Raw genomic sequence first — 24,257 nt, 5'->3', positions numbered from 1 at the left:
TAGGTATGACTCAAGGTAATATTCACAATCCTCTCTGGATGCGACGCAGGCTAATATTCACAGTTCTATCTTAGTCTGGCACGGGCTAATATTCACAGTTCTATGTTAGCGAGGGACAGGCTAAAATTCACATTTCTGTCAGTGTGGCACAGGCTAAACTTCTCAGTTCTATCTTAGAAGAGGTAAAAAGAACCTTTGGTAACTCGCAATAAAATAAATGAGGAAGCAGTGAAAGGACAGACTATGATAGACTAGTTACAATCCAAAAGCTAGTATTCCAACCAGGGGATCATTCGGTCCCTTGAGCAGCAGCGATTGGTCCATATTGTTCGATGTTGCTGAAAGTTCTAAAAAGGTATCGGGAAGGTGAAGAGAGACAGGGGCTGCTGAACTACCTGACTGCGCCCCACTGTCTCGAGAGGATAGCTCGGGGGCAATATGCTCAATTTGGAAGCAAGGCGACGAGTAGCAACACAGGTTTGATCTCAGGGTCCGCGCTTAGAAACCTCTGGGTATTAAGCGCGTTATAAATAACCAATTACAATAAAGGGGCAAAATCCTGCCTCCTGGGAGACTAGAAAAGTGGAAGGTTCGTTAAAGTCTCTGGGCCAAGAAGTAGCCCTTTTTATTCTTTTTTTTTCCAAGAAAATTGAGAAGAGATATAGGTCGGAAATGTGGAGGCAGTGATGCAACAAATGGATGCTTCTTTAAAACCTGAGCCTCCTCCAAAGCCTGTATTGAACCTGGTGAAAAGGAAATTCTAATAAAAGGTGTCAAACTAAGCAAGAGAGTTGGGAGATGGTTTGTAGATTTTGGAGAACCGCGATCAAGAAGGAACAGCTCTTAATCTGGAGCACACGATTAGGAAAAGCAATATAAGAAGGCTGGATGCTTCTACATGAGGGTAAGGACTGCCATGAGCTGTCTACAGGATGGAGAATGAAAAGTGGTCCAGATAAAGACTGGTTAAGTGAGATGTGATCACAAATAGTTTGGATTTTGTTAATAAAGAAAATGGCAGTAATGTCACAGGACGCCTTTCATAAGGATCTTTCTATGGCCATAGAACCTTTCATTCAAAGTTTAGTGACAATGCAGTGTTGAAGGCAATCGTCACAAATTGGCATTGTATGCTTAAGATGGCATCCTCTATAACCTTTTAACTGCACTGCTTACCTGTGGGGGGGTATAGAGGGGCAGATGACCCCCACCCCTCAAGCAACGCAGGCAATGAAGGGGAGGGACTTTCTCTTCCATGCAAGGGGCTCGGGGTCAGCCCTGATGTATGTGTGCTGACGTGATCAGGAAATAAAATGCTGAAAGGCTTCAGCATGTACATTTCGCAGACACCTAGTTCAATGCTGGAAGGGCATTTTCTGCAGGATTGACCTTGGGGCGGGCTTGTTGGAAAGGGGAGACTCTTCCCCTTTGCAACGAGCCCTCAAACAAGTAATTGCTGGTCGAGGCTCGTTTGATCCTTAGCCAGCAATCGCCACTAGACCACCAGGGGACTGATCTTTTGGGCCAAACAGCACCCCCTCACCCCCAAAATCCTTTCCCTGGTGGCCTAGTGCTCCTTTCTGCTTCCCAGGGGTGGCAAAATGGTTCAATTTTGCCTCCCCACACCCACCAGGGAAGCGGAAAGGATCTGCCCCTCCATGGGGGGGTGGGGGGGGAATTCCTGAGACAAGCCCTCTGATGCCCCCAACGGTGCCTTCTTTCATGGTGTGCTATGTTTTGCCTTCCTTGGGGGCAGCAACCCCGGGCGTCGTACAGCTCTGGCTGTGCCGCGTTACAGCGTTTCCCTTCGGGGAGGGGCGGGGACCCGACCGGAGCTCCCTGGGACCGCTGCTGGGCTTGGGGACAGACGACCCACCTGGGTGACACGGACGCCCTGGAGCTCTGGCCGCGCTGCTTTATGGCTCTTCCCTCTGAGGAGGGACGGGGACCCTGCCGGGAATCTGCATGACCGCCACTGGGCTGGGGGGCAGTCAAGTCGCATGCAAGGCAGACGCCCAAGACTGGGCGCAGCACCCCTGGCCATCCTAGAGCCCTGGCCAGGTCACGTTACAGCGTTTTCCTCTGTGAAGGGAAGGGGACCCTGCCGCAGCTCCCTGGGACCGCCGCTGGACTTGGGGGACAGTCTTCCCACATGGGAGACATGCACCAAAGGCCGAGGGCAGCACCACCCGGCTGTCCTGGAGCTCTGCCTGGGCTGCGTTACAGCTTTTCCTTCTAGGCAGGAATGGGGACCCTGCCAAGGCTCCCTAGGATCGCTGCTGTGCTTGGGGACTGTCGACCCACGTCGGAGACAGGCACCCAAGGCCGGGGCCAGCACGCTGGCCATTTTGGAGCTCTGACGGTGCCGCGTTACAGCTACATGCGTCGCCCAATGACTGCAGCTGGGCTGGGGAGCATTCTAGCCAGGTGCGATGCAGATGCCCATGGTCGGGGGCAGCACCCCCAGCTGTCCTAGAGCTCTGGCTGGGCTGCGTTACAGCTTTTCCCTACGGGGTGGGACGGGTACCCTGCCAGGTTGCCCCATGACCACCGCCGGCTGGGGGGGGCGGCAGTTGACCCGGGTCTGAGACAGACGCCTAAGGTCGGGGGCAACACCTACATTTTGGCTTTGCTGGGCATTCTGGTTAATACATTGTAGCGCGACATACGCAAGTGAAACCTCTGAATTCCCACGGGTAACTTTTCAGAAATGCATGGGGTTCCCTTTTTTCCTTAGTGGCTGCGACACCCCAGGCCCAAGTCTGTGGGTTGTCCAGAAGGCCACAAACACTATACATTTGGTCTCCACGGGGCATTCAGTGTACCAGTGGATTAGCCTTTCCCATTTGCACCCGGGTCAGTGCACCCACACATGTGAGGTACCGTTTTCATCGGGACACCATTGGGAAGGTAGGGTATGTGGTGTTTTCTTTTGGTTGTGATAACCTTTTTCAAACATTTCCTACTGCAGTTTGTTGCACAACCCTTTAATTTCCCAAATGTGCCCTGCATTTAGTCGCTCCTTTTGGTACTGTATGCTTTTGTGGCCTGCGCAAATCACCTATCCTTCAAAAGGTCAACCTGTGCTCTTTCAAAAAATGTAGGCTTGGCATTCATCGCCACATTGGGTTTTGTGATTTTCAAATGCCAATTATGTCAGTTTAGGCTGTCGGCATAAAAATACTGTGTACCATGGCTTGTGGTATGCCTGTTCTGTGAAAAATTATGAAAAATGTGTGATTTCCTAACTAGAAGAGTAGTGAAGAGAAGTAGTGGTGCATTGTTTTTCTGAATATTCATGGAAGCCATTGACTTGCAGGTGCAAATGTGTCCAGCACATACTTTTTTTCTGTCACTTTTCCAATTCTTTGGAATTATGGGTATATAGTTGTTGCTTGACCTGCGCAAATGACCCCTTCCTGAACTTGCAACTTTATCTACTTTTCAGAAATGTATGCCTTTCTGTGTTCCCATTGAGCTTTCCTACCCTCCTCTTCCATTCCGCGCAAGCATGTTTAAATTAAAAAAAAAAGGGTAAAATCGCCCCCCCCCCACCAAAATGAAGGTACACACATGAAAAAATAAAATAAATTCTTTACACTCAACCTGTTCTTGAAAGCTTGGAAAATGGCAAATTCAGAACTGCAAACATTTTGTTTCTAGCTCTTGCAAGAAAAAAAAACACAGGCTTCTTTGTACATTGTTTTATTGCTATTTTCTGAAGGAACACACAATTTTGTTGCTTTTCTGTTATTTCCCCACACACCCATACAGCAAACCACGAATCCTTGGTGGCGTTATGACCGCCTACATATGGGAAGAAAGGGGTGCAAAAAAGTTACAAGGGATTGAATGCTGACATACCGAAATGTCCAAAAAAGTGCTCTGCATTGTGAGGGACCCCCCTCCCCCCCCCCCCCCCCAGCAGTTAAGGGGGTTAAAAGATGCAGTGTCCTCTCGGCGGCCATGGGAAAACTGGATTGATTCACTTAGGTTTCTGTTCCCAATCAACAACGCTAAATCAAAAGGTGCAACTATTACATAATAACAGGAAGTCATTGCAAGAGAGTTCAAGGATCCTTTTCATTTAAATAGACAACGGATTACCTGAAGAACTTAGGAATCAGGGTTACCCATTTCATTTGGCTCCTTGTACAAAGCCTCCATCCAAGATTCATAGAGGCCAGCAAAGTATTGTAGAATTTCTATTTTTAATTTGTTAGTTTAATAATTTGAGTATTTAAAAATTATCTCATATAATTTTCTGTTTTTTTTCCTTGATTGTCATGTGTAACAAGATGAACAAAATACTTAAAACATTTCTTATTTATATTTGCTTTATTTACAGAACTGAAACCAGAACAGGTGAAGAACATGTCTGCTAGTGAGGTGGGTCTCAATGTGTGCACGTTTAGGGGGTTCTTAATACCCAACAATCTTAAATTGAGGAATAACAAGTCAAGCTATACATTTCATGCTAGTCCCTTGCCTATAAGAATACTTTTTTCTGTCTGCTGTTTTGTTCCAGTTCGGCTTTGTGACCGCCTTAATTGAGAGGCAGGGCGATGGGGTTTGGAAAGACCCTAGGAGTTTGGGACCACCTCCTATTCTGCATTGCTGGCTACTCAGGTGGTATACAGGGGACTCGCCATCCCTCCCACTGTCTGTTATGACACCCATGACCTCTGGAGATGCCCACCATGGCTCATAAAATGTATGTGCACACTGGATTGAAGATCCCCCACTCAGAGGCCCATAGTCAGGGGGCATTGTGAGCTGCAGAGTGACATTTATGGTATTCGGCTTCAGAGACAATCAAACATTGTGAAAATGAGCTTCCATGAACTAGCCCTTGGAGTCAAATGGATGCTCAGCGTCTTTGCAAGAAGTTACCAGATCTCTACTAAAAGTAGATTAAATCCACCCCATACAGCTTCTGCGTCATTCTGAAGTCAAGTGAAAATTAAGGGAACAATGCCACGATAGTGCACTCCTCTTTAGGGCCTCTGTACACAGTTGTACATCTGCTCACAGCTGAAGTAATGCATCTCAGGGATTTCTACTCCGCTCCCATTATAACCAATCTGGAAGTCTGCTTTTAAGTATTACACAGCTGTCGCAGGTCTCCCACTCACGATCCGCTATGTGTTCATGGCCGGTCCGATAGCACAGCGAGTAGAGCGCTCGCTTTGACATCTGCAGAGCCTGCTGATACAGGTTTGAATCCCGACAGGGCCAAACTCAGCCTTTCATCCTTCTGATGTCGATAAATGAGCACCACACACTGTGGGTAATAATAAGCAGCGCTCAGATGCCTGAGGGGTCGTAGCGCTATATAAATGCTAAGTTATTATTATTATTATTATTATAATAATAATATCAAAATGGTACCTGAGCAGCAAGGGAGGTGTGGGAGCTGGGTGACAGTAGAGGAGGGCACAGAGGGACAAGAGCCGGAAAATAGAGTGGAGGGAGAGGTTGGAGTTGGAGGGTGGGAGGGGGCGATGAGGAGGTGAAGAATCTGAGCTGGGAGAACATAGTAAAGGAAACGGAGGGCAAATGGAGGAGAGGAAGGATAGGGAATTGAGGAAGGTGGAATGGAGTGACTGTCAAAGAAGGGTGCAAACCAACAGGAAAGAGTGTTAAAGACCAGCGGGGGGAGCGAGCATTATAAGACAGAGAAAGGAAGTGGCCTCATCCAGAAAGGTTCGCGTAGGTGATAGTGAAAAGGCCAGAATGAGGGCCATAGAACCCTAGCCCAAACCCCAAATTGATATTGGACTGCAAAGACCATACCAGTGGGGAAAGCTGAAAGTACCCTGGTGTCTAACTTGCTGCACAGTGCCCGTCGCACACCCCCATCGGGTGATCAAAAGGATATACTGGGTTGTGGTACTTGGAAAGTGAATCCAGGAGGACCAACTTGAGATGCTCATCATTTTAGTGGGGGCCAAGTAAAGCACAGATCATCGATGGAAGTGTTTGGGACACTATAAGATTCCAGAGACTGACAGTGACTGTTTGACCCACTGAGGAGGAAGCCCTAAACTAATGGAGACTGGAAAAGACTGATGACTGTAAGGGAGGCATGGTATCACAAGTATGACAGTGACGCGAGATAAAATTTCAAAACCTTTATTCAATTTTCGGCGTTTGGAAAAACTACTGCTTTGCCCTATAGCTAAAATGGGAGTAGTCTCTAAAAGAAAACGCAGTCCTAGTCAGTCTTTGTCAAATCAAAATGGCCTATTCTGACAAAACCTAACACCTGCCGTATCTCTTATATGATATGGCATTTATAACGCACCTATACACAAGTGTTTTCAAGGCGCGATGAGGCAAGGCAAGGGAAGGGGAACAGAGGGAAGGCAGAGACAATGATCTTACTAGACGGTCAGGTGACATTGAGATCGCACAAGTGCAGGGCAAGGGGAAAAGCGCAGGGTGGGCGGGTGGGGGTGGGGGGGTGCAGTGCATGGTACTGACAGTAAAAATAAATAGAATAAATAAGCAATAAGTAAAAGGTGTGGCCAGCTGGTGGCAAGTGCAAGGGTAAGTGCAGACATTGGGTGTCGAGTGCTGGTAGGGGACTGTAGGGATACAGAAAACAGTCCCCAGGTGCATGGGTTGCCAGGGAGGCAGTGCAGGTGTGCAACTGGCAGGGGAGGGGACCTGGGCCCGAGATCAGAGGGTAGCCAGGTGACCAGTGCAGTTTCAGTTTCAGCCACGTTTACAAAACATGTGCAAAAAGGAATATGTATGCAAAGGAAAATCAGTGTCTCCTTCCTACGATGGGACAGCACGGAGTAAGGCGGTCCCCATAAACCGGATGTCGCACTCTGGCTCAGGTTCTCAAAACAAAGGCCGTTCAAAACGTGGATAGAGGACCACTTGGCCTTCCACGTTAAAGTCACTTATTCCAGCTTTCGCAAATTCTTTCACAGTTCAGCAAAATGTTCACGCAGGTCTCCCTCGGTCGAGCTCAGACCTCTCAAAGAAAAAGGTTCACGTAGGTCTGCCTCGATCGGGCTCGGACCTTTCAACCAAAAAAGTACCTGATTCAGTGTAGATCTCCCTCAGTCGGGCTCAGACCTCGCAATCACAGCACTTGCAGGGGATCCCTTCCCCAAGCTTAATTCACATTCATCAGTGGTTCCCTTCCCCTAATTTATCACACTTTCGGTCTCCCTCAATCAGGCTCGTAGCATTTCCTGATGTTGAAGACTTCCAAGTGTGCAATGTTTTTACTATAGACCTTAGCAGGACCGCTTAGACTTTCCCTTCAGCTCGGACTCCTGTTATTTGCCTCAGTGTCTATTGGTCTGGGTAGTTCAGTATCACAAGCAAAAAAGTTCAAAATTCCCCTTTGCCGGGATTAATCGTGTTTATTATGCGTTTTGGAGTTCATTCACTTTGCCGCTTTATAACAAAACATTTCACCTTTCGCTGAGACTTTCAACTGGGCTAATTCCTTTCGCCAGACCACTCTGTTACTCTTTATCACTGCCTTCACAGGTATCAGTAATTTAAAGTTCACCACAGGTCTGCCTTCCTTCGCGTCTCATTTACAAGCGTGCAGGCTTCAATTGTGAGATATACTATTGCAACTTCAATCTTTCCTTAACACACACTGGCCTTACCTTTCGGTCGCCAACTCACCGGCTGTGTGCATTCCTTGCTTGTCTTTGCAGTTTTAATTCACGCGTCAAGGTTAATACCACAGGCTTGGCTTCACCTCTCCAACTGTCGTTCACCCGGGAGAGTCGCTGGTGCCCTTGAAACACAATGCAGTCTTCTTGTCTGGGATTTGGCCTTCTCCTCGTATCTTTCACAGCTCTTCGGAGGCAACAAACTCCTACAAGGTATCTCCTGGGTTTCTCTACCCTTTGCTCTCGTCCCTCTGTCGGTCGCTCTGCTCCAGGAGGTTCGTCTTTGCCCTGAAAGTTCTGCTCCTTCTCGTGTTCCATCTTGTTCAGTGTTTGCCTCTATGGTCCACCTTTTATCCGTGTGGGGAGAGCTAATGGGTATCAGATGTATGTAATTAAAGTCAAGTGCCTGACTTTGCCTGACCCGATTAACGGGAAATGTCCAATGAGATATGTAAGGGAGCCTCTTTACTCTCTCACCCTCTTCCTCGGCCCTGTGTTTGTGTAGAAAAGAGGCGGGGTTGGGAAAATAAGATGGGTTATGGGTACTAGAAAGGGGGAATACTACATCTCACCATTGGTTGTCTTACGACCTCTCCCTGAAGACCCCTCATTCACCCAGGTGATCCTCCTGCACTGGTCCACCCCCAGGAACTGGATCCAAAAGCAATGACCGTGTCCTGGCAATCTGGGTGGAAAGTTCCTGACACACCCTTTGGTTTCTCACAGGACTGTGATACTAAAGGAAGTAAAGAATCTCAATAGACTACTTGTACATTCCGTAGCCCCATCCCTTTGGGCTTGGTCAAGTTAAAATAAAGCAGATAGTTAGCTTTTAATTGGTCTCGAGTCACCCATAATCTATTTTTCCTAACAGTGTGCAGTATAAAAAGCCAATTCTTATTGGCGTGGGTATCTTATCTAAAACAAGCAAGTCTGCTCCTCTAGTGTTCCAGACTTGTAGGGCTCTTCCCACTTTTTGTCAGGAGAATTGCGCAACTTTAAAATGTTGGACATAGCATTCTCACCATTGTCAGTTTACGTGTACTTTGTATGCCTCTTCTTAGTTCCTTTCTTCTTCTTCTCCACTGTAAAAGATTGAGTCTTAGTTTTAACTTTAGGTATTTCTTTATTTCTGAGAAGGGATTCTTGTTGCTCCAATGTACTGTTCACTTTTTTGTAACATTTCTCTTGGTCTAAACTAAAGACGTTTGCTTTGCACCCGAATTTGCCTTTGTGACTCTCGCTTCCAACTTTTTCTCCAGTTCACGCTACTTTGAAATAGATGGATGTTCTTTTGAAGCAGATACAAAGCCTGCATCCTGGTCACCAGGAAACCAGGAAACCAGGTGGTTCATACCCACACTCTTAAGACATTTTATAATATCAGCTGCAAAAGTTTTGATGTTGGAATGGGTGGGGGGAGACTGTGCAGACGCAAGACCATTTCTCAAGCCTATAATACTTTAGTAGGAGATTTTTACTAAACTGGCTTTTATAGAAACTGACGTCCCACCTCACTCAGTAGTTCTCTTTTCTGAGCCCTGCTGGACGACTGTCTGCAGCACAGGAGTTTCTTTTCTTGCTTCCCTCATTCTTTTCTTTTACAAACAACTTGTTTGCTTTAAAGTGCAGTTTCCTGCCATCAAAACTAGGCAGGTTCTGAAAATGCACTTCCCCACATCATGCCCTCATGTATTTTGCTTAACATGTTTGGGACCCGGCCACTCGTGGAACCTCTGCCGTTGCTGCAACACTTTCAGTCTGTGCTCTGACTATGGATGCACCTCAGACAGGCCATTTTAGGAAGACTTCAGGTCCTTCATTAAGGAGAAAAGACATCATCATGTAGGCCTTGTCGTCTCTGCAGCAACCTTCCTTGACCATGTGTTAGTAACTGGACCTGGGAGGGGGGGTCAAACTCATTCTACAGTGGCTGCCCCAAGGTATACCCTGCAGGGGCCAACGCTGGAGATAAAAAAAGCTACTTCAGGTTTTAAACTAGGAGTGTTCCTCCTGAATAGCATTGGTCCACTACAGGGATTACGCCCAATTGTTCCAATCCTCTAGCATGGCTTTCTCTGCGGACTTGTCAGTGCCCTTCATTTTCCCAGGTTCTGCAGCATGTTTTCGACTATGCTTCCCTCCCCGTTTTCTTACCAGTGACTGATATACAATGTTTACAAAATAGTCAACAGGGCTGAGGCCTTGAAAGGGAGCCCTGTTGCCATTTTAGGTCCTCCAATTTGTACCTCTGATCCATTGCTTCACCCACGCCTGGGCTCTTTGGACAGCAAGAATTTGGGACCCAATACTGCCCTTTGTGCCACAGCATTCAGGACATCTCGCTCCAGGAGACTGGGTTCCTTCCTCTTCATACCACTAGTTTGCTTGGCATAAACCTTTTTCTCACAGTGGTAGATTGGTCAACAATGTCAACCTGAGTTCCTCAAAGGTACCACATTCTTTGGCTCAGTTGTTGGAGTAAGGTGTACTGGCTAAACTACAAACAAGTACGGCAGACTCTTACTCTGAGCTGTACCTGCAGAAAGATGTGCTTGATTAGGCTTGCAAGATCTGGGAGAACCGTTCTCCTTTTGCAGTCCTTGAACAAGAGGGTTGATTAAGGGTGTAGGTATATCCCTCTGAAAAAGGCTGCTGCCTTTACATCAAATAAAGGAAAGCTACAACCTAAACGTATATTCAAAAGACTATACACTATCATTCATCATGAAATACTCTCATGCACAAATCTTGCTCCGTAATTAACCCAACTTGCAAGTTTCTGTCCTTCAAGCTATCTTCCGCTGGACATTTTCGTCAGGGGTCGATAGTTTTTATATGTGGGATCAGCTTCACTGCAACATGCATCATACTCCTGTCCTAGTCCCTTCAATAACAAAATACATTCATTAAAAGTTTATTATCAACTTATTTCTTTAAGTTTCATGACATACTATAGAATCATGATATGGAAAACAATTGCTTCACATTTTACCGGTGAGTCTTGATTCCATCTTTAAGACCACCACAACTTTTAGTGTAGTTCACGCTTCTAAATTCACTTTACGTGCGTCCACTTTTTCACCCTCTCGCTATTCTATAAAAACAGGAAACACCCATGCTTAAATCACTAGTAGCAGTATTTAATAAGTTTGATTATGTTTTCTGTATATGAATGATAGTGTATAGTCCTTTGAATATAAGTTTAGGTTGTAGCTTTCCTTTATTTGATTTAGACTGTGTACCCCATAAGGTAGGAAGGCTATTTCCCCTAGTTGGGGTAGCCGTGTGTACTTTTGTGCTGCCTTTACATCCCCAGGCGCACCACTTTTGGCATTTGTCCTGCTATGAACCACACTCTCCATTTCTTCTTTATCCGCTTCTCTGTCAAAGTATTGAAAATTCTTGTACTACATTGGCGTAAAGATTAAACTTTTATCCTACATCTACGACAGGCAAATGCATGAAAGCGGTTGACAAGGTTAGTCTGATTTGCTGTATGGCATGAGGGCTGTCTTCAGGTTATGTATTACTGAAGCCAAATAGTTTGCAGCACAGACTGATGCAGTGGCATGGTAATTGCCCTTAGCACTAGGTGGCAAGTGTTGATTTGAGGCAGCAAAATATAACTAGGACAGCAAAGAACTCCTGGACCTGGCCCCTGGTGTTCTTGGTTTCTTGCACCGATCTACCGACAAGCTGACCAAGCGAAACACTTTAACCCAAACTGTAGTGTCACTTACCAATCAGTTTACCACACCCTTTCAAGGTACAGCTAAATAAGGATCGGACCAAGATCGGCATTGGGCTTGGTTTTGAGGATTTCAGGATTGTAAACATTACCAGCAAAACCTTTCACCCACTTTCTAGAGGCGAAAACCTTAAAAGCCCAGAGGCTTTGGTTCCCAGTCATCCAGATCTTCCCAGGTCATACAGTGACTTTACATTTTCTGATCTATTCCACTCCTATCGAGAAGGAGCGTTGTCCCTCTAAATGTACTGGCTCTGGACCCAACTGCCAGAGATTATTGGATCATGTCAGTTTTAAGCAGGAGTTTTCACTTCCCCCTTCCTTCACTCCTTTTTGCTCTCACCCCACCCAGGTTATGTAAGAATTTTTTTTCTCTGTCAGAAAAGGGCATGTGTCTATTATTTTTAATGTTGTAAGAAAAATAACTAGGTGTTCCGCTCTTGATCTTCCCCCACCTCTTCTTCCTTCACCAAGAAAGAATCGAGATCTTCCCAGCGCAGATTTACTCTTCTATAAAAAAGAGACTTCATTTGTGCAATGGACCAGAAAAATGCTCACCTTCGTATTCAAAATTAGGGCCCTCATTTCTTTGCCAATTTCTACTAGACTAACGTTGCTAGTACCAACTCTGCTCATTGGTCACAACCAATGCATGCATGTGGTATGAATTCATGGCAGTAGCAGCTTTGCATCTGAAACCTCCTGGCATACACATATACCGCTAGCTGAACAATCGACTAATAGATTCCACTATCCCTATGCATACTCGCTTTAACGTCAAGACACTAAGACAATACAGGATCTTCTTTTCACATTGGACCTTGTGGTCCGTTAGAATAAATCCTGTTTGATGCCCACTCAGAAGCTGACCTTTGTAGGCTCTTTGGCATAGAACTCTACATGGTGGCATCTTGGAACCAAATGTTGGACCAGCAGTAAAAGCCGCCTCCCATTCCAAGATAATTCAAGCATGACATTCTATGGTTGACCCGAGAATCCAAATTTTTTGAGTGGTCTCATTATCAGAACATAGACAACCTCCTCAACAAATCAACCCCGACTTTCATTTTCGGATGGAGTCAACATTTGTGAACGCTTGGTCCCTTCAGGACCATAAATATGTAAATGTTCAATTGGTAAGGGCAACTATTCTAGTTTTGGAGAAGGTTCTACCAGCTTTAGAGTCAGAAATGCTGATCGTGACAATGACTTCTCTGGTTTGTATGAACAAGCATACCAGCATTAAATCCCATTCTTTGGACATTCTACTAGTGCAGATCTGAGAATGCCCAGGTTCTCATAGCCTCTCACCTGGCAAGGATGATTTCTCTCAGCACAGCAAATAAACACGTCAGGATCACAAATGGCAACTTAAATGTGTAGTGGATAACCTTTTTCAAGAATGGCATCTTCACTTATAAATCTTTGTGACACGCTTCAATTTGATATGTCTGCCATCCCAGTGAGATGTATTTGTACCTGACTGGAGCACTTACTTCAAACTGCCCTTGCATTGTGATGGCGCCACATTAGCCAGGAAAGTTGTATTCTTTCGCTTAGCCTGTCTTTTCGTTATCCCATTTTTCTTCCCAAGGGGCATTCAACTTGACAGCATGGGGCCTGAAATATTTACCCTTGGTCATCTTGGTCTCCTGCAAGAGAATCTCGAGATCTTTCATGCAGGAAAGAATATGCCAATCGGAGCATAACACTCTGGCAAATGGCTACAGTTTTGCCACTGTTGCCTAGATTCAAGAGTAATGCTTTCTTTCTCCTTAGATAATGTTCTATTGATTGTGTCAGTTGCTCAACTACCAGCTGAGTCTTCAATTTAGTTAGCTGCCATTATCATTCACAGGAATTCCTGATTCAATGTTTGTTTTTTTGTTTAAAATCGTGTGTTTTGATTCATCTTTATTGTAATATAAACAATGAATCAAAGATGCAAAATAAAATTAAACATCTTGTTAGGGAGAATTCTCATAAAAGGCTGATTTCCCTTACCTAATGAGTCCCTCAGCAGCTTTGCTGGAGTTCTAGGGTTTCTTTTTTTCACCTGGTAAGAGTGTGAGCCTTTTTCCCACTCGTACGTGTGTTTTGCTGTGTGTGTTTTCACCCTTTGTGTGATCCTGGGCACTGGAGCCTCACCTACTCCATGTGCACCACTTTTTGTGTGTGTTGCACAGCACCTTCAGTGCAGTGACACAGGGTTGTCTTTGAGACTTCCCACTGACTCCATTTTTCTGGGGCTGACTACTGTCCCCCAGAAACAGGTAAAGTTGCCATTAACTTTATGTAGTCACTTTAAACCACAGACCCAGTAGACCACATCTTACATGGAGTATTGGAAAGGGTTGACTCTTATCCCTTTTTGTGTTGTCCTCTTGGAGCCTTATTTCGCTCCCTTAACATTAAGACTTGGCTGGTGGCAGTGGTAACTACCCTAACTTTTCTACCGTGATTATATCATATAAACGTGGTATCGTTTCAGGCTATTATATTAGCCTCGAACATAAACCCGCTTGACCAAATACATTTTATTTTGGTTCTGGCTGGGTTTATTCGCCATTTCTGCTTGTTAAAGTCTTTCTCGTGTTTTCCTCTTTGCGCCAAACCGGGGAGGACTCCTTTGTTCGCTGTCTTTTCGTAGGCTTCTGCACAGACGCCCTCCTTAAGGTGCCTGATAGTCTAGGTAGACAGTATGTGAGGGAGGGATCTTCGGACCCCTGCCATGGGTTCCCTTGGTAACCCAAGTCGCACTCTTGTCTGATTGGCTAAGGGGACTGGCCTTGCCAGGCCAGCCACCCTGCTGTGTGATTGACAGCCAGGCTGTAGGAATGGTGGAAAACTGCATAAAAAGTAGGTCTCTGGGACTGGAAAGACGGAGTCGCCACTGGAACGAAAGAACCAATGAGGAACTGGAAGAAGAGGACCCCTACCATGACTGAACCGCCCGGTGAAGCCCTGCTGCAGGTCCGAATCTCCAAATCCGACGACAGAGAAGATCCTCCAGGAAACTTCTTCCCTTGAGCTGGTGGGACCAACCAGTTCTCCCAAACTGCAAGCCAGGGCCCCTCCTCTGGTCAAATTCGCTGTACAGAGCTACAGTGGGCGGTATAGCCAGGAAGGTCGGACCCTGCTTGGGTTTTAGGGAGCGCACCTTTTATTTGTTTTGCTCTGCTGCTGGTTTCTTCCCTGAGTGGCGCAGGACCCTCCAGTCTTCCTACTTCGTGTCAGTCCGACAATCGCTTCAGGAACCGTGAGCCTGCAGGAACCACCAGGAACATCCACATCAGCTACAGCTCCCTCTCCGTTTTAAGGTACTGTGCAAATCCGGTTGTCTGTTTCATTCAGCTGCATTGAAAGTGTTTGAAATCTTTCTCCAATCCAAGGGCTTGCCCTTCTCCTCTCTTTGAACTAACTTTTCTACTGACCAACCTCATCCGGAATCTGTGCTAGGAACTTTACCACAAACTACCCTGAACTGTGTGATCTTGAGCAAAAGACTTTTGACCCATTGACTTTGGCCCTAAGCCTTTTCTAGCTGATCTCCTCACTGTAGTCTCTCTTGTTCAATTGCCCTGATTACTTACCTGTTGGTTTTGCCTAATTTCTAATAACTGTCTTTCCCTCCCTTTTAAATTGCTGGAGTGCCATTTTGCTCCCACTTCATTTTGTGAGCTTAACTTGTCTGGAATTAAGGGAAGTAGTGTGGTGTATTTGATTGCGATTTTTAACTTACTTAGAATAGTGAAATGTTATACAACTGTTGAGTAAATAAATATATATTCTTTTACTTAGAATCCTTGAGTCAATGTTTTCTTGAATCATAGTAATTGGTGTCCTTTGTGTAACTATTTGTACTGCTCACTTACTCTTGAGATAAGTCTGGCTGCTCCGCTACTGCTACCACTATAACTGTGTAGTACAGGCTTGTACCAAAGGTGAAATTGTACTGCCACTTGTAGTCTTAATTGTGTGTAGTGTTCCCGAAGGGTACTGCATATAATTCTGCCTAACACATCTTATAACAGGACATAAAATCAATAAAACAAATTAAAATATTGGTGAACCATACTTCTGAGGCTTGTGGGTATGCTAAGAGTAACATGCTTTGCATAGGCCGACATCTAGTGGTACGTGTAGAGTATTGCCTAACTTGTTTTCCAAGTTTGAAAAGGGACGTTGACAGGTCGTGTTTGTAATTCTATCCCTAGTGTGACGTGTACTGTACCCATGGTCCTTCACGAGTCGAGGTCCTCAGATTGTTTTTTTCCACCATCGTGGTCGGTTGCTCCTACGCGAATTCCATAGCTTTTCGCTACTTTTGATATTGTTAATCAAATTTAATATTTATGTTTGACGCAACTTGTGACGGATGCGTTCTCGACGCACATATTGATGAGTGAAATTAGACTACCATCGACTGAAGACTTCGACAAACTCTTCAAATTCTCGCAGCTCGCTTCAGCCTACACCATACTTCGGCCTTGCAGTAGGGAGGTTGGGGGGATTGAACATTAGTCACTTATTCTAGAGAATGCCTCTTCTCACTTTCTCCTTTTGTTTGTTTATTTATTTGATAATGCGCTCCGAACCCGTGGGTAGCTGGGTGCAGCAGATAAGAATACTTTAAGCTTAGTTACAACGGGTACAGTCAATACAATATACAAAATGATACAATATGAATAATATAAACAAGACCTTTGTCGCCACATGCAAGTTACAAGTGAGTTGTAGATGCATAGTAGAGATAAAAAGTGGTTGGGATATAATATACAGCATATACAATAAGTACAAAAGTGCCGCAGTAGGGCAAGGATAATGGAGTTGAGGAGCGTCAATTGCCATTGTCGATCTGCCTTCCCCTTTACAAATGGAAAGAACTCCCTTCAAGTTCTGTCAAACATTTTTGTGGAAAGACACATGTGTAACCACTGTCTTCGCTGTGACCACTCTGAAGTGTTTTGCAGCTTGTAAGCTCTTTCGGCCCAAAATGCGCAGCGAGGCACTAAACAGTGGGCGGACTACGCAATGCAGGCCAAGTCTGGTTCACCCACTGGCGCTTTTGAATCAGATGTGGAAGACCTAGGCAGCTACAGCTCCCCTTTGGCTGCCGAAAACGTTAACAAGGAGTCTGGTTCGACGCGACCAAAGCCTGCTGGGCTTACAAGCTCACATCCAGCGCATGGCGATAAAGACAGACGCCAACTACCGTGCATGAAACTTTGATGGAGCATGTTTCACAGTCACCCTCATCTGATCAGGTGTCGATACATACGTTGAAAGTGCAAAAACCTTCTAAACACACAAAGACAGAAAGCTCTCAAGGAATTCCAGACACACTACAAAACCTAGAGGTCCTACAGAAACATCACATACATCCTGAGTACACTAAGGCTACTTCTGCTATGTCTCCTTTACTTCATATGAAACAACATGCTGTTAAGCCAGAGGAAATCGTTTTTCCACTTCCAGTAATACCCAGGACTGGAACATGGGCCAGGGACCGTTTTGAGGAGACAATGGATGCAGTTTCATCCTTTGTCATTACCCTGTAAGACAAAAGTCTCTATATACAAAAAAGGGGGAAACGGCAGCTAAATCCCCTAGAATACACAAAATGTATACATCGCCATCTCACAACATCATTGATGTGACCGAGGACGCACAATATGACCCCTTTCAGTATGATCCGGATAACCAGGACACTGATGACCGGGGTACATGGTATAATAATCCTAGTTATCCCACCTTCTATGACCTAGATGACCCTGACGCTGGTATCTTGCAGTCTCCCGATGTCACAGAGGATCCTGGAACCAGTTCTCCTATTGACAACAAACTTTTATTTAATGATCTGCTCAGGAAAGCTGCATGCCATTTCAAAATTCAAACGCAAGAGTTTGTTGATAATATTCTGAATGAGAAAAAAATCAGTTGGCCAATCAATAGCATTTCTACAATCTATAAAAAAGCATATCCAACCTTCCTTGACTACACCATCCCTTACAAGGCGGTAATCCCTACAGTGTAAAGTTTTTAAACCTGCACCTAAAGACCCACATTTATGTATGGGGCCATTTCAAATCCGATTCATTTGTCGTTACCAGTTCTAGAAAAAGAACAGGAGTGACGTTGTCTAATGGTCCTTCAGACAGAGTGTAAAAAGCGTTTTGCCTTGGGGAAAAGAGTAGCTACGTCGGCAGCCTAATCTAGGCGCATAGCTAATAACACTACGTCGCTTGCAAGCTACTATAGTACGCAATGGTACTCTGTGCAAAACCAATTGGATTCTGTTCAAGAACTGCTTAAGTCACAATTACTTAAAACTGTTCACGGGGGGAAACATGTGGCTCATAATATTCTTAAAAACACCCTAGATGCCCCAGAAACTGCAGGCAGAATATTAGCATAGGGTACCCTATTGAAACGGCACTCCTGGCTATGCAATTCCGCTTTAAGCCAGAGACACAAGCCATCCTAATTAACATGCCGATAGAGGAATCTGTCCTGTTTGTTAAAGGAGTTGATGAGGCGCTTTAAACTGCGAAAAAAGAGCACAAGACCTTAAAAACGTTAAGGCAAATATCCAATAAACCTTACATCCAACACAGTGGGTTTAGTTCCCCTCGTTGCTTTCGAGGCCAATGTTATTCAAGGTCAATACAATCGGGGTTTGGAGCAGCCTCCTCACCGTGGTACTCAACTCGAGGTCAATCAACCACCTTTCAAACCTCCCATGAAAGAGGGTTTAGACAGGGAAAAGGTCATTGCAGAAGTACAGCCTCAAGAGGCTCCTCTAGCCCCTCCAACAAATGATACATTCGTTCAGGTCCACTCCCATGTATCCACAGTAGGGGGGTCGCAGTACACTTTTCACGCACACATGGGAGGGTATAACATCAGACCAGTGAGTTTTTGTCAACAGTGGGCAATGGATATTCCAACCTATTCCTAGACAAACCTTGCCACCATCCGCCAAGGGTTCTATGTTATTTATTTTGCAGGGATTTAATTATTTAAACCATTTTGGTATTTTTACTTTTTTTATTTGGTGGGTTCCCCACCATCCCTCATTCCATACACTAATCCCTCTACCCCAGTATCCTCCCCACCAATTTTATCACCTTACTCACCCCCATATAAATCAATTAGTTTTTATCAGCAGATTCTGTCGCAGTTAAGCACTTCGGCAGATTTCCTGTCAAATGACTGGATACCCCACCAAGATCAAGAAGAATGTTGTAAGAGTATCACTTGATAATAAAAGCATAGATTCAAACAATTTGGGAGGCATGCTCAGCAACACTGTTGAGCTTTGGGCTGGCCTTCCCTTGTATTAGTAGGTAGAATAGCAGCTTCAGAAATGGTGCTGTTCCCTAGGCTTTTATATTTCATCCAGGTTATGCCCACAGATATACCAACAGCATATTTCAAAAATATTAGATGGTTTGTTGTTCAAATTACTATGGAATAATGGCCCACCACAAAGTACTCTATATACTCAAAGTACCTATTGAGGTGGTGGGGTTTGGATCGCCAAATTTTAAAGCATACTGTTATGCCGTACAGCTACAGCACATGGTGGGTGGAAGAGGTGCAACTTATGCTGGATAAGATTTTGCACAATAAATAACAATCTACTCCACACACTCTGGGCATGCCTGAGGACAACTAAGACATTGCTCACCCCAATTTGAAAAATCAATATATGGAATAGAATTGGGAAGAGGGAAAAAGATATTACTATTTTGACACACTGTCAATTATTTAGTGCTGTGGGGAAATAATGTTTTTGAAGGTGAGATTTAACGCCGGGTGTGGGATATGCAGGCTGTAAAGTGTTAAGCGGCCTCTATGATGAGGGATGGTGATGCCTTTCCAAAACTTCTGGGAATAGTGATTTGTTTGCATACACAGCCACTATCTCCACTCTTTGCAAGAAGTGGCTAGACTTCCCTGCTCTTCCCCCTGAGCATAGTTTGGTAACCACAATCAAGTCTCTTGCTGGGGGTGGCAGGAGGGTTACCTTAATCTATAAAGCACTAGGCGTGGGTGACACTGTGTGACTGCGTGAGATTAAAGCTAAATGGAAGAGACATCTTGGCATACTAATATCTGGTGCACAATGGATGCAGTATTGTTTACATACAAAGGGAGCCTCTACTAATGCCTCTTAAAAGTTGATCCGTTACAAATGTCTTCATAGTGTATCTTATGCCCATGAGAATTCACAAGTTTATACAGCAACAGCCACCTCTTTGCCCCAAATGCTGTGCACCAAATGCAGACTTTATATACACATGGTGTGGAAATGTGCTCACTGGCGTTCAGTGACAATAAGTAGTGACAACTCTATAGAGTGACAAAATGGTCACTGACTCTTAATCCTAAAGTGTAAGGCAGGTAAATTGGTCACGAAGTTTATAGCTTTAGGTTTAATCTTCACGAAACAACGTGTAGCTCTACATTAGAAGGGCACTGCATTGCCGATGTATATGGACTGGTTATGAGATTTAGTTTGGTGGTCCATTGCCAAAAGAGACATTTTTACCCGGAGGGCCATAAGAAATGGGGCTGATCAACTGTGCTCCATTTGGGAGAAATAATTCTCTGACTATTCTTCTGACTTATGACTTGTCATTGAATACTCAGGTTAGATTTTTAGGACATTCTCTATATATTTTCTGTATCGAGAATCTGTGTATCAAAATGGTAATAAGATTGAGCAGTGGGTAAGTCACTTGTTTGTGGTTGCTGTTATTGTACATATTGATGTATTTTTTATTGACTGATAAAAGCTTATGAATAAAAACAAAAAAGGAACAGCTCAGACAATCAGGCGGTCTTCTCCTCGAAGGTAGGAACACTGAGTAATAGTATGTAAGGATAGGAGGAATGAAGGAGTTTATCTAATTTGCAGTGGAGTGATATCAATGAGCAGACTCCTTGTCGACAGCAGCCCCTCCTTCCAAAACCACATGCCACAAAAGCCCAAACAACTTGGCTACAGATCACACTCTGCAAAACCAAAACCTTCAACAGCCCCCGTCACCCTGTACAACTTGTGGTCCAGGCTCTGATGAACTCCCGCATTGATGGAGGAAACACCCTCTTACCAGGCTCCCAACTGCACATCTTGCTTCCCACAAGGCTGTCGACCATGCTGCAGCCCGTCTCATTACAGAAATCTGCAAATTCCACCACATGTTTCCATCTCTGTTTGAGCATCACGGACTCCCCCTTACCTCCAGGATCCTATTGAAAACTTCTTGCATCATCTGCAAATCAGTTTTGAATGGTACACCGACATGCCTGGTGGCTTAACACCACACCACCTGGATGCTCTCACGCCTCCCATAGCAAATTCATCAAAATGTTGGAGTCAAAGCTAGCCTGCAAAGAGATGATACTCCTGCCACTCACAAAATCCATGCCGCCACTGATTCGGAACACTGCCCCACCGTGCCCCCCCCAACATCCTCCAGTTATGCAACATACTAAAATCTCCCATCAGTACCTCCTGTACGACTAAATCCATGTTTTCCGCCGTCCTGCCATTAGTACTTCAATACTGTTCAATGAGGTGGAAGGAGCAAAGGGCAGTGCAACAGGGCTGGAGCATCGGTGACCCGGAGGTGGGGCCGGGCCTCCCGCTATAACCCGATCAGAGCCTGGGAGGCAGCATGCGGAGGACGGAGTGGTCATCAGAGGTGCCCACGGACCAGCAGCCCGGAGTGAGTGAATGTGTGGAGGAGAGGGGGGTGGCAGAGGTGGCCTGCTCTCTCCCTCCGAAGTGTGTGACAGTGCCTTGGCCCCTAGACAGACCCCGTCCTGGCAGCCAGCTGAAGGAGGGGAGTGGGGTGCGGTGAGGTGCTCCAGCGGTCTCCCACCGGATGGGCAGAGGTGGCACTGCGGGAAACGCCCGCACTGTCCCCCAGCCCGGCCGTGCAGGGCCAATTGGAGATGGGAGCGTGGCCTTTGGCGGGCCAAGGGCACTGACGGCAGCGGGCCCAGAAATAATTGGGCAGCCAAAAGAGTGGACGCAGTAGCTAAGGATAGTCAGGAATGCTGGCAGCACAGCCTGTGGCTGCAAGTGGACCCACATCACCCCGGGGTGTCTTGGGTGCGCCTCTCGGGAAGCGGAGGGGCCCGGACCCGCACCATCGCTTGGATATCTGAGGTGCTCCTTCAGGGGCATGGAGGAGCCTCTATTGCTGCAAAGCACGAATATGATAGCGGCCGGGCAGCGGCACAGGCTGGCTGAGACCCATAAGGCAGGGGGCCAAGCCAGTGACCAGCGGAGAAGTGGGGGAAAGGCAGAGCAGGCCTCCACACCTCTAAGGATGGAAAGTAGGGTGTGAATTTGCAACTTGGATGGCTGCATTCCAAACTCGGGGAGCTCCATATACTTAAAACTCTCCCAGAGACGACCGAGAAGAGTGCAGGGGCTGCAGCAGAGTTGGAGAGTCGGAAGGTAGGCCCAGCTGGTGCAGGGGTCCCCCAGTAGGGACTCACAAGTGGCCGGAACCATTTGGGTGCCTGGTTGGAGGGGCAGAAATTGTCTGCCCAGAGGGGACAAGGAGGTGAGGAGGAACATCCACTTGGGGAGTAAGTGAGGGCCCCTAACCCAGACTAGACAGCAGGGGGAACACAGACCCCCTCCCCAAACATCCCGCTGAGCAGAAGTGGGGGGGTGAAATAGGGGTGGTTGGAGGTGTACCCCAGCAAGAATGAAACTGGTGGGAGGCTGACCCGACAGGGCAGCAGGGCACAGAGCAACTCGGGAGCCAGTGCCTGGAGAGATGGTAAAAGACAAGGACAAAGGAAAGAGGCCACCTACCCAAGTGAAGATTAACTTGTTTAGATCCCCCCCAAAGGATCAAGCGAGTGGAGGGGAGAGTGACAGGGGGAGGAACGGAGGCACCCCAGACAATCCCCTCTTTGAATGAACTACTCCAGGCCATCAAGGAGTCCAAGACCTTGCTGGAGAGTAAAGTGGACACTGTGGGGGCAGAGGTGAGCTTCTTGAGGCAAGACCTACATAAATTCTCCTGCGAGAGTGAGGGAAGCGAAGAACAGACTGTCGGAAGTGGAGGACGCAATACTGCCAATGCACAAAGACATCCAGGACCTTAAGAGTAGGATGAAGACACCGGAAGAAGGGCTGGAGGATCCGGATGGGAGGGCATGCTGCAATAACATTCGACTACTGGGACTCCTGGAAAAGATTGAGGGCCCCTCTATGGAACTGTATTTGGAAGGGTGGTTGAAGGAGTGGATGGACCCTTCAGGACTGTCAGTTTTTCTCAGTAGAGATGGGCCACCCCCCAGGCCAATAATCGCAAAACTTCTAAACTATCGAGACAGGGATGCAATTTTGCAGATGTGGTGAAAGAGGGGGCCGATTCTGGTTAACGGCTCAAAGGTATCTATCCCGGCTTTCGAGGGCAGTGCAGAAGTCCAGGCACTCGTTTGAGGAGGTAAAGAGATGGTTTCCAGAGGCTAATATCAAGTACGCTATGCTGTTTCCAGCCACCTACAGAGTTGTGGATCCAAACAGGGTTCACTTCTTCCACAGCCCGAGAGAAGCATGTGACTGGGCAGCCAGCAAGGGAATAGGCCGGAGGAACCATCCAAAAGCAGCAGAGGATGGCACTCCAGACTAAAGTAGTAAAACCTGGACAGTGGACCCTGCAAATCATGAGCACTACAGTGGACATCGGAAGCGGACTAAACCAATTTGATGAAAACTGTTGGAGCAGCGCTGGAGAAACATGGCGTGCACATAACCCCAGACCACCCTCCAGAGGGAGAAGGTGGTCATGCTTAAAACCACAGTTACAGGACAGATGCTTCGAGTTGGGGGAAGCGTGGGGACGGGGGGGGGTTATAAGTTTTAATTAAGCTGTCATCAGTGTAAGCACACTGGAAGGACTGCGTGCCAGTGCTGCCACCAGATATGTACTAGAGCTGATGACGCTAACCGGTCATGGCTGGAAGGGATGATATGGGGGCACAGGGCCGTGACCTGCATGACATGGAATGTTAATGGGCTCCTGGACAATATCAAACAAAGCCTAGTGGCGAAATTACTGGCATTTCACCAGGCGGACATAGTGCTCCACCAGGAGACCCATATGCTGGAGATGGAATGCAGGTTCCTGGCAAGAGGCCGATATTCGGTGGTAGAGCATGCAGGGTTTGTGAGGGGATCCAGGGGAGTGGCAATATTGGCTAAATAAATCCCTACCGTTACAGGTGCACAAGGTAGAAAGGGACATCTCGGGTGAAGGGTTCCTTGTGGGAGCAGACTGTATGTATTGTTAACGTGTATGACCCCCACCCCACTCTTCATGCAGCTACCTTAACACTGGTCCAAGCATTGATGGCCAAACACAGGGGCGGGGAGACCTGATGTTGGTGGGGGCGAGGGGGCTTTAATGACACAGCCCAACCGTCGCAGGATAGAACACCGTGGAGGGGGTCGGTAGAGGGATCCCCCACAAAACTAAAAACCTTTATTGACGCAATGGGGATGAGCGATGTCTGGAGGGAATTGCACCCCTAGGAAAAGGGTTTCTCTTTATATTCTAACGCCCATGTATCATTCTCCAGGATTGACTACTTTCTACTTCGAGTGCTTAGATGGGAAGGGTGACGCCAGCCAAGTACTTACCGATGGGATGTCAGACAACTCCCCGCTGCTGGTCAACCTGAGGGGAGGTGGAGAGCACTCAGAAGGGGTAGGGGGTTTGGAAGCTGACTGCATACTACCTAAAGAACAAAAGGATAGCAGAGGCTCTCCAGGAGGAATCGGAAGTAGGAGGTCCCGAACGTTAATCTCTATTATT

The 24,257-nt window shown here is 46.3% G+C and overlaps 1 protein-coding gene across 2 annotated transcripts in view; it reads left to right on the top strand.

Annotated features, from left to right (window-relative positions):
* The window catches only part of SPAST (spastin), a 615,111-nt gene that overhangs the window by 568,572 nt on the left and 22,282 nt on the right, over positions 1 to 24,257 (top strand). For both annotated transcript variants that reach the window (XM_069606914.1, XM_069606916.1), the window contains one exon: positions 4,349 to 4,389. In XM_069606914.1, coding sequence (XP_069463015.1) covers positions 4,349 to 4,389 — 41 coding nt within the window. The remainder of the gene's footprint in view (positions 1 to 4,348; positions 4,390 to 24,257) is intronic.

The sequence above is a fragment of the Ambystoma mexicanum genome, chromosome 4p (assembly GCF_040938575.1).
Source record: "Ambystoma mexicanum isolate Mex_15411 chromosome 4p, UKY_AmexF1_1, whole genome shotgun sequence".
Classification (NCBI taxonomy): Eukaryota; Metazoa; Chordata; class Amphibia; order Caudata; family Ambystomatidae; genus Ambystoma; species Ambystoma mexicanum.
This window is presented reverse-complemented; position numbering and strand designations above follow the sequence as displayed.